Raw genomic sequence first — 10,533 nt, forward strand, 5'->3', positions numbered from 1 at the left:
TCGGTTTAACAACCCCGATCCTTTCTTTTCAATGGCTTTTGAATCCTCTAATCTTCTTCTCCACCACCCCTGCTGGTTTTGACGCCGCAGGGGCAGTCTTCATGGCTGCCGTAGTCGGAGCCGATTGATTACTCTTCGGCTCCACCCTATTGACCTCCAAATCACCTTTCGTCATACTCTGTACATATAACCTCACCTTTTCCAACCCAATCGGTTTTCCCCTTGCCAATATAGTCTCTCTCATTTTCTTCCCAATCAACCTTCATCCTTCACATAAACCCTAACCTAAACTTATCAACCTTTTGCAGAGATTTACCTTCGGAATCTGGGTGCCGCACTGGCCTATTCGCCAACCAAGTTGCCGCCGCCCTTCCTGCCAAAATTGGCTTCTTCGCCCGATGAGGCGACTCTTCCGACTGCCCTTCTCGCCAAAATTGGCTCCTTTGCCCAATGTGGCGACTCTTCTGGCTTCAACATTGTCTTTGTCCCTTGCTCTAGGTTTCCCCTTCTACTTCTTGGGGTTAGAAATATTCTCACCAGAGCCAAGGCAGCATCGTCGCTAAGCGACAATCCCTCTTCATGGGTTAGACATATTCTCGCCGAAGCCAAGGCAGCATCGCCGCTGAGCGGCGATCCCTCTGCAAATTTTTGATGGCCAAGAACCGGGTTGTTAGCATCTTCATGAAAAGTGTTTCTCAACCTCTTTGAATTTTTCAGATTCAAGCTTCACGTTCGTTTAAATCCGACGCTTAGCTTGCGGTGGGGTGTTAAGGATATTTAGTAATAAATTATTGTTTACCATATATATTATATTTGATATTTTATTATAAGGCAAATATTAGATATTTGCTTTATTATCGTATCTTTTTATTTATTGTTATTTCCATTTATTACTATTTCCATATCCTTGTAATTCATTTGATTATAAATAAGATAACTTTCACACCATTTAGGTGTGGTGGATTAATCAAACATTCACAAGGTGCCACGGTGTGGACACAATCAAATCAAGGGTCCTCTAAACAAACTCACTATACTATAGACCCACCTTGAGAGTAGTGAGGGACCACGTGGGTAGAACGAGTAGCGAGCAGGCACATGGGGTCGCTCCCCAAGTGTAATAAGACCTAATTCTAAGATCTATAATGCAATGACCAAAACTCGTATTATTTCTTTCAAGTGGGTCTATAAAAGGGTTACATAAAAAATCATATAAAAAAGAATTCCATCCAAATCCTCGTTAGCAACACAGAAGCCCCCTCACCCTTTTAGAGATATTGAAAAATGAATTACTGGTTTCAAGTTTGTTCTCATAGTTCAATGGTAATGTCCCAAAGATACAACTCTTTCTCTGGTACCCTCAACTCAATGGTGATCAAACCAGACTCCTCGTCATATCCGAACTCTACCTCCTCCGAGTCCACTGCCACTCGCTTCGGTTTGCTCGACGAGTATGCCCCAAATGGCCCCGAACCACGGACTTTCAATGATATGTTCGAACTTTCAGGCTGATGGTGCAGTTCTTTCACAGCTCCTCCCGAGTTGAACATCTTGATTAAACCTATGGGAGCAAACTTGATGCTGTTGGCCAGCTCCTTGACAGGAACAACAGTGAAGATTTCATATTCCCGAGGTTTCAAGGTTATCGGCATCGACGAGTCCTGTGGTAGGTAGACTACTTCTCCTGTAATGGATAAGAATGTGTAAGTTTAAGATTGGATGTCGAGTCTCGAGCATAACTGGTAACGGGCAATCAATGTAAACAAAGACTCACCAGCAAGATGGGAGAATATGGCTGCATCCCCTGTCCAGCCATTGCCTGCAACCTTCGACAGGTAACTAACGTCTTTAGCCCGAATGACCCCCGTGATCGTGTCGGGGTTTTCGTCGTGAATCAGGTTCTTCTTTCCAACCTTACACCATCCTGCTCCTTGGCAGTTAAAAACTCCGACGACTCCCGAAAGATCATTCAAATTCCAGATCTTCAGAAGACTGCAAAATTATAAGCGCTTTAGAATACAATTCTGTTACGAAACGTGTGTTTATACCGACATGTCGAGACACGAACCTTTTTCCATCTCTGGCAGGATCCATAAACAGACAATCCTTTGTCGGTCTTCCGGGGAGCTTTGCTCTCAGGATAGAACCATCAGGGAGCACAAGCTTCTTCAAGAGATTGAAGTCATGTTGACCGGGTTTGTCGCTGTACAATGTTCGTCGAAATTGGAGAGTATAAGAATTCATCACTAAGTCAAGACAGTTTGCAGATTAATTGATCTCAACAAGTCATACCTGACATATATAGCACATCCTCCCACAGCTCGCGCTGCTCCATGGTAGTCGGCCATAGGATGAAGACTCTGAAATCAAGAAGGTTTTTGAGTTAGCATCCAACAGAGTAATCGATCGAGTAAACCACGATTCGAAACTAGAACAACAACAATAACGTGTCCTTACATGGAACATATCCCAGTCTGGCTGCATAAACTCCCCAAGAAATAAGGAGTTGTAAGCAACTGATGCTATATGAATGGTGTGAGACGCCGGATCTCTCGGCCAGAAATCGTCCGATGCTCTAATAACAGCATTCCGTTTCGAACTGAGGAAGTTATAAACATGAAATGGTTGAGGGTTTGAAACAAACACATTAATACATGATCATCAAACATAGAAGACGAAGGTCACCTGTATAAAGCGTCAGTACTGTGGCTCATGCACGAAATGATCCCATTGTCCCGAAAGTTCCGAGAAATCGATGCCTCGAGAGCCTGGTGGTATTTTCTAGCAAGTTTAACTCTTCCACCATGGCCTGCCCCAAGCGTCTCGAGAATATTTTGAACATCGACCTTAACTCCATCAACACCAGCAGATGCAAGATATGAGTGTTGTTCATTGTAGAAGTTGAAGATCTTTTCAGGGTTCACAAGGCCAAGTCCAGTTTTGGTGATGCTATTCAAAGCTTCACATGGCTCGTTCGAATCGACCCCAGGCGACGCAACAGGGTATGCTAGCTTAGATTCAAACTGCTCCATTTCCTTAACTCCAGAACTCACCCCGCCCCAGTAGCCCGTTATGGCATGCCACACATAGATGTACTTCGTCGCGTGCTTTTCTTTCATGTAGGACACCATGTGCTGGAGACCGAGCTCGGGATCCTCAACTCGCTCACCCTCCTTCCCATCTTTCTGAAACTTGTAATTCTCTTTTATGTTTGTTAACCTGTTTGCAAAGCTGAATAAAACACAATCTAGTTAGCCCAACTGGCCATTGATCAACGAAGAACATGAACATCATCAGAAATTAGCAGCTTACTTCGCCGTGTTATCAGCTTTGCAATCAGCGCTAGCCGAATCCTTAGCGACCGATTGCCATCCATCGTCAATAATGACGAACTTCGGAGGAATTCCCCCACTCTCAAAGCTGCAATACTCAAATGTTAATGATATTTCCAATATTAGAATCAAACAGAGTTGAGGAACATGTAGTCAATTTGAAAAACACCTCTCGAGCCCTTTCTTCACGCCATCTGAATCGACCTCGGTGTAGAAAGCATCCCACGTACACCAGCCAAACCAGTTCAAGATATCAGGCATCTACCAAATATCATACATAAAATAGTTAAACGATACTGATCCATAAGAAATCGAGCTCAAATCTAGTTGAATCAATGAAACATGTCTTATCGGGATGATCGAGCTACCTTCTTCCTATCACGATGAGCAAATGTCTGCAAATGTTTCTCAACAGACCTATGCAAATGAAAAAAACCAAAACATGAGATATCTAAACCAAATGCAGAATTGAAACGAAATAGAAGCGTTCAAGCTCGAAACATACTTCACTGCATATGTAATGGTTTCAAATGGATCTGATCCAGCACCCACAAAGACCAAATGGCTACCCTCGAACCCATCTACGGCGGGGTCGCCTGCAACCAGCCAAGGATTCAAATCTCCATTAAAAGAACAGCAAAATGTTCATGCACTTCTTGTTTTGTTCCTTAATTTTCTCCTCCAATAAGATATTATGGAAATCTCTAGGATCAACGCCATTTAATCATACAGTCCCAACATAGTTGAAGAAGATCCATATTCAGTTCGATGTTCATGTTCATACTATTGGATCCATTTAGTTTCATTTAGATTTGGTAATCCAGCATATGATCCTATTGTGATGCTTCTAATTCTCAAAATATCAGGAGTTGTTCATAGCTTTGATTGTGAATTCCGTTTGAATTTCTTAATTCTTTTCGAGTTATGAGTTTTGATCTAATGCGTTTGAGTTTCTCAAATTGTTACCACTTTCTAAGCAGATTTCAAGCTCATTATTGTCATTCCCCTGAAGCACAGCTCTGAAATCGCCTTCAAGAATAGGAAGAAACACCGTGTAAACGGCGGCGCCCTCCTCTGCATTTCCGGTGAAGTTCGAGCCGTCCCGAGCTTCCACCACCATAAACTGAGTCTCGAATGGAATTTCTTGACCGGAAGTCCCCATTCTTTGAGTCATCCACCACAATTTGAATCGAAAAGCACACAAGAATCTCAAATCACTGCAAATCAAACACCAAATTTCATCATCTCATACCCTAAAATCAATCGCAATAACAAAAAAACACAGAAACGTACATCAATTTCCCAACAGGAAAAACGCGGCGAGAACCGATCTGATCGGAGTTAACTCCAATGAAGGCTCCATTCATCACGCCGCCGCCAGGCGCCGGCGTGACGGTAATATTATTATGAACATCGGACAAAACAGGATTTCCCAAAACCGTCAAATTCCCATCGGACAAAGTGATTCCAGCACCAACCGTCATGGTAACCTCCTTCTTCTCTTCTGATCTACTCTTAACCACCGCTGCCGCAACCGGCGAAGAAGAACAATTAGAATCAGAAGAAACCAACGAAAACCCGCGACTCAAAGAACAAGAAGAACGATGTAAAGAGGGAAGAGAAGAAAAACGAAACAACAGAGAAGAATGACGAAAAGGAAAAAGGGTTGATGTAAAACGAATGTGTTGAAGTAAAGACGCCATGGAAATGGGTATTTATAGCAGAAAGGGGATCAAAACGTGGTGCGATAGTAGTTGAGAAAAAAAAAAAAAAAAAAAAATTAAAGAAATGGGGCCAAAATAAAATTTGTTTGGCGGGAAAGTCGAAGAACTGTTGCTGAATCTGTATGTGAATCAATTGAAGGGGTCTGTTTTGTTGTGCCGGGAGAAGGAGTAGAACACGAACATTTTCTTTGTTTTAGGGTTGTCCGTCACGGGCTGTGAGCGCCATGTGAGTTGCTGCTCGAATCAGATGAATCAGTACCGTTGCTTCTGCACAAAACAGGGAAAACGGGGAAGAAAACAAAACGCAGTCAGTGTTGCAGCTTGCAAATTGCAATTTATTTTTTTTTTTTTTTTTTTTTTTTTTTGTTCACGTGTTTCAATAATTTTTTGGGACTGTAAATCTCCGCAGATGTAGGGAAGGAAAATTATGAAATTAGGTTTAATTTTTAAAAAATTAAAATCTCCTTAATTCGTTTGTGGGTTTATATATTTTTTTTAACTTAACCCAACCAATGATATTTTGATATGTATATGATTTTTTAAATAATTAAAAAAATAACTCGACAATCCAATCCAACCTAATTCAATCCTAAAATATAGGGTTAGATTGGGTTGGGTAGAGTTGTGAAGTTTATTTGCGTCGGTCTGTACTCATACCACACAAATCATTTTTGAGCAAAATTAATATATTATCAAAAATGGTTTAATATAAAAAATAAAATGTAATGGTGTAGATTCCCACGATGTGTCAGCCTTCTTGCTGTTTCTCGAAAAGGGTAGACATGAGGTGGTGTGCTAGTAAAGACGGCCTCAAAGGGGGTGGATTTGGGAGGTGATCCCACATCGATTGGAGGAAGGAAAGAGTGTTAGCGAGGACGGGGGGCACCGAAGGGGGTGAATTATGATGTCACACATTGGTTAGTTAGAGAGAAGAACAAACTACCATTTATAAAGGTATGAAAACCTTTCCTAACAGATGCGTTTTAAAGCTTTGAAGAAAAACTCAAAAATTAAAGGATCCAATGAGGGAAAATTTATATATTATTATTATTTATATAAATTATGATGTTTTAGATAATAAATTTTATTTATTTTATATATTTTTATTTCTTCATAAAAAGATTTTAAAAATTGCATTTTTGTATACATTATTTTCCGACATGATATATTTAAAAAAAAAAAAAAAAAAATCTTAAGGGAAGCATGAAATATGTCGTATATATAAAATGAAATAAATTAAAAAATATACAGCTCATTATTTATTTAAAAACAAATTAAAATATTTTATATTTCATTGCATATATATATGATTGCATTGAAGGAATTAATAATATTTTAAATCAATAAGTACACTTTTATATTATATAACTTTGTTGATTTCATCTTTTAATCTAAACAAAAATGTCATTAAATTTTAACATATAAAGACAAAATATAATAAGTGACAAATTACGAAAACCAAGGTAAGATTTGAAACAGTAATTATATTTTGGAGTACATTTTGTATTCATATGGTAAAAAAAAATAATCATAATACAATAAATATTGTAGATATTAATCTTTATAATTTAAATTTAGTTTTTTTTTAATATATTTTTTAATTAATGAAATTAGGTAATTACGTGTCAAAATAAGTAAAAGCAACTGGCTACAAATTGAGGGGAAGCTTACGTGTTGATTTGGACCACTATATGAGAAAGGCCAACCATGGGGTTTCAAGAACCAGCGTATCACTGGATAACTCCCTTAATATCTAAATCTCATGCCACTTGAACCTGACGTGGCTCCACGTCGACGGAGTAAACATCTGGTAAGGTCAAAACCACGTGAGCGCAACACGTGGCGTGCTATTATTCATGACTATTCACACCAATTATTTACGTTAAAAAAAATTTATTTTCCATTTTTCGCATTTATAATATTTAGAAATGGAGATAAAAACTGGAAATATAGATAATAAATAAGATTTAAAATATTAAAATAAATCCAAAAAAAGGTTGGCGGGTAGAGGATTTTGACTTGGAGAGAGAAAAATAATGATTATTATGAAAGGGAAAGTTAGTTGGATATGAGAAGGAGCCACGTCGGAATAGAAGAGGAGACAGCTCAGATCCGTGTTGGCAAATGAATTGTGTCCAAGTTAAAAGGAAAACAACCTTTTTGAGTTCTTGGTTGTTATGCAATTTCCTTGTCCCCTCCACCGACTTTAATAATTCTAACTCCCGATTTGATCCGATCTAAATCACTTATTTATTGACTCGACCCTATTTTAATTTTTTTATTTTTTTAGTGGGTCATCGACCTTTGAACTATGTCTACCCACGAGATAAGAAAGTGATCGTGGAGTTCGAAGCTTAAAAAACTAGTCTGTAAGTTGTTGTGAATGTTCCAAGATAGCTCTTTTAGAGGCTCGTGTTATAGTATTTGACTAGAGTTGTGTCCGTGGTTCGTCCAACATTAAAGCTTAAAAGATTGGGAAAGTTAGTTGTTTGACGTGACTCTTGTTGGATGTGACATGTCCAATCCTCGAGAGTATGTGAAATTTACTTTATGTATATAGTGGTAAGGACTATGACCTAACTTTTTATGTGACGGGAAGTTTAGAAAAAAAAAATATAACCATTTGAAATATTTTGAATAAAATATTGACAACCATTTGGAATATAACCATTTTATGTGACGTAGAAGTTATGTATGATGGATTATCGAGTCTTAAGCTATGTGTCTATATCTTTTTTGGGTCCTTAGCCACATTTAAGGTTTGTTACGATGTTATGTCTTAGCTATACTAGGTAAGAATGATTAGGATGTAACCCCTAATTGCGAACTTAACTGCACTCATCGGAGTCTACTTAGAATACAAGAATGCAACAACACCTACTTAGGGCCCACGACAGGTTAGGTGGTACTATTGAGGGAACTTAGATTGTGTTTAGTGGATGTTGGGATTTATATTTTAAAGTCTTGTAATTAATTATTTAATTTTTAATATTAATAATATTATATATTGTATGAAAAATCCAAGATTATTAGTGTAATTTTGCACAATATATGATTGATATACTGGAGTGTCATGTTCAAACAATAACTTAAATGGTCTATAGTATATAAATAAGGTTGAGTGGCTTATCTTGGTAACAATATTAATATGACTTAGTTTATAATTGTTACAAATAATTTGATTCAAATCGTTTACGTAGAGACATATGAGTCGGGGTATCCTATACGATGAGTTTGCATGTTATAAACTTCTGCTTGTGAAAGCTTATCATTTGATCTGGTTGGGTGAGAATGTCTGTGTGGAAGTACACACTGATTTATATTTTTAGTTACGAACTATTAAAACATTAAAACCATAACAGATAAATTAAGACAAGGTTTTGCATCAAAATATTCATAAAACGTTACTAGAATCTAGAACAAGGCTATGATTTATTTTCATCCCTAAAGCCTAGTTATTATAAACTGTCTTTGTCCTTCACCATGAGAACTCGGGTCTCATCTTAAATATCATGGTCTATAATTACTTAATACCCAACGGGTCCTCAACCGTGTTAGAAATCACAACTCTCTACAATGGTATGGTATTATCAACTTTGAGTATAAGCTGCTATCTTCAAAATGTGTCGTTCCAATCGAGATAGTATTTGTTGCTTATACACTTATGATTATTCCCTAAATTAACCAATGTGGGACTCCATCTCAACCAACCGTTAGGTTAAAAGTAAAGTACGATAATGACGTTGAAAGTTGAAAAAAGTTGAAAAATGGCGTGAATATATGTGAAAAGTTATTGTGCTACAACTCGAACCAGTGCAGAATGCGTGTGGAATTTGGTTGGTTGGAATATGAGTGGTTGCGCTTCTTTTTTCATTTTAATCCATAAATCAAATAACCCACATTTTAAATGCAATATTTATTATATAATATTTCAAATGTCAACATAAATTAAAAAAATTAAAATTAAAATTTTCAACTAGGAAGAATCCCAATTTTCTTATGATCTTATCCAAATAAAAATTTAATTCCGTCTAGAATATCTATGTCCAAATTACGGTCGAAAATAAAAATGGATAACACAACCCAATCTAACTCGTAAATTGATGGTTGAGTTGGAGTGTGTAACGACCTTGATCCGGGCTTTCCCTTTTGGGCTTCTCCTCAAGGCTTTAAAACGCATCTGTTAGGGGAAAGTTTCCACACCCTTATAAATGGTGGTTTGTTCTCCTCCCCAACCAATATGGAACATCACAGGGTGGGTTATGAACTATTTTTGCGTTGTTCGAATCATCAACTTAAAAATTTAAGGTTGATCCAAAAAAGTTATCTCAGTTTATCCATTGGTTGAAATGTTGTACTGAATTTTAATTGTATCCTAATGCTTTTTGGAGACTTTTTTAAAATCGAGATGTAACTCAAACATCTCTGTCATACACAATCATGATTGGTACGACATGCAATCATACAATTTCTTTAAGTATAGTCTATCAACCGAGCTAGTGTTAATCAACAACTACAATGTCTCCTAAATAATCAATGTGATGGGTTGATCTCGTGATACATTAGGTGTGGCAGGATGTGAGTTACTTCTAAAGGTGTCGTCTTCCCATGTTTACAGAACCTATAATCGAAGCTATGATACCAATTTGTATTTCGGGTTCATGTGTACCAAACTTTGTAGCAGTTTGAAATAGCACACAACCTGACGTTCAAGAATACTCATTTTCTTATTTAAGCACACAGAAGGTCGATCAAAGGATCAGTAAACTAAGAATATAAATACAATTCAGATCATAACCAGCTCATAGACATAAACTAGAGACACGCAACATAGAGATTAATCATGATTACTAACATGCTCACATTTTAGGCATGTTTTCACAATCATGATAGATTAAGTCATAATACACACGTACTTTTACTAACTAAGCTCCTAATGATATCGCTAACATGCAAGTTAAAAATTTTAAATAATATTTGAGACATTTCAATAAATGTTTAAATATTATATTTTGCATCGATAAGTAGTTTAGCAAAGTAAATGTGTCTGCCAACGGGGATTTAGCACCAAACAAATTCAGCGAAGCATCATAATTACATAACAAAAAGGAATTTTTATATATCTTTATTTATTACGTGTGTTTCGTTAGCATAATCTCCGTTGTCGTCCAGCGGTTAGGATATCTGGCTTTCACCCAGGAGACCCGGGTTCGATTCCCGGCAACGGAAATTTTCGGTATTTTTGGTGAAGGTTAGAATTATATAAAATTATAAGTAGGCTGTGAAAATCCAGCGCATCTAGCTTAGTGGAAGTATAATACCCTTCCACGACACTGACCGGTGTTCAATTCCCCGGATGCGGAACTACATAGAATTATTCTGATTAAAATTGGAGATTGAAAATTAGGTTTTTTTTTTTTTTTTTTTTTTTTTTTTTTTTTTTTTTTTTTTTTTTTTTTTTTTTTTTTTTTTTTTTT

The 10,533-nt window shown here is 37.1% G+C and overlaps 1 protein-coding gene and 1 non-coding gene across 2 annotated transcripts; one reads left to right on the forward strand and one right to left on the reverse strand.

Moving 5' to 3' along the window:
* Positions 1-1,141: 1,141 nt before the first annotated feature.
* Positions 1,142-5,290, reverse strand: LOC111480526 (probable galactinol--sucrose galactosyltransferase 1). The gene is made up of 12 exons (XM_023125622.1): positions 4,626-5,290; positions 4,299-4,549; positions 3,838-3,928; positions 3,701-3,749; positions 3,502-3,593; positions 3,313-3,420; positions 2,686-3,231; positions 2,458-2,599; positions 2,293-2,360; positions 2,069-2,203; positions 1,775-1,992; positions 1,142-1,684 (listed from the first exon to the last, which is right to left on the reverse strand). Exons 1-12 carry the CDS (start codon positions 5,033-5,035, stop codon positions 1,311-1,313), a joined length of 2,484 nt encoding a protein of 827 aa, XP_022981390.1. The 5' UTR covers positions 5,036-5,290; the 3' UTR covers positions 1,142-1,310.
* Positions 5,291-10,213: 4,923 nt separating this feature from the next.
* On the forward strand, positions 10,214-10,285 carry TRNAE-UUC. The gene has a single exon. It is a non-coding gene; the product is annotated as a tRNA-Glu (tRNA).
* Positions 10,286-10,533: the final 248 nt, after the last annotated feature.

Source organism: Cucurbita maxima, unplaced genomic scaffold (genome assembly GCF_002738345.1).
Source record: "Cucurbita maxima cultivar Rimu unplaced genomic scaffold, Cmax_1.0 Cma_Scf00006, whole genome shotgun sequence".
Lineage (NCBI taxonomy): Eukaryota > Viridiplantae > Streptophyta > Magnoliopsida > Cucurbitales > Cucurbitaceae > Cucurbita > Cucurbita maxima.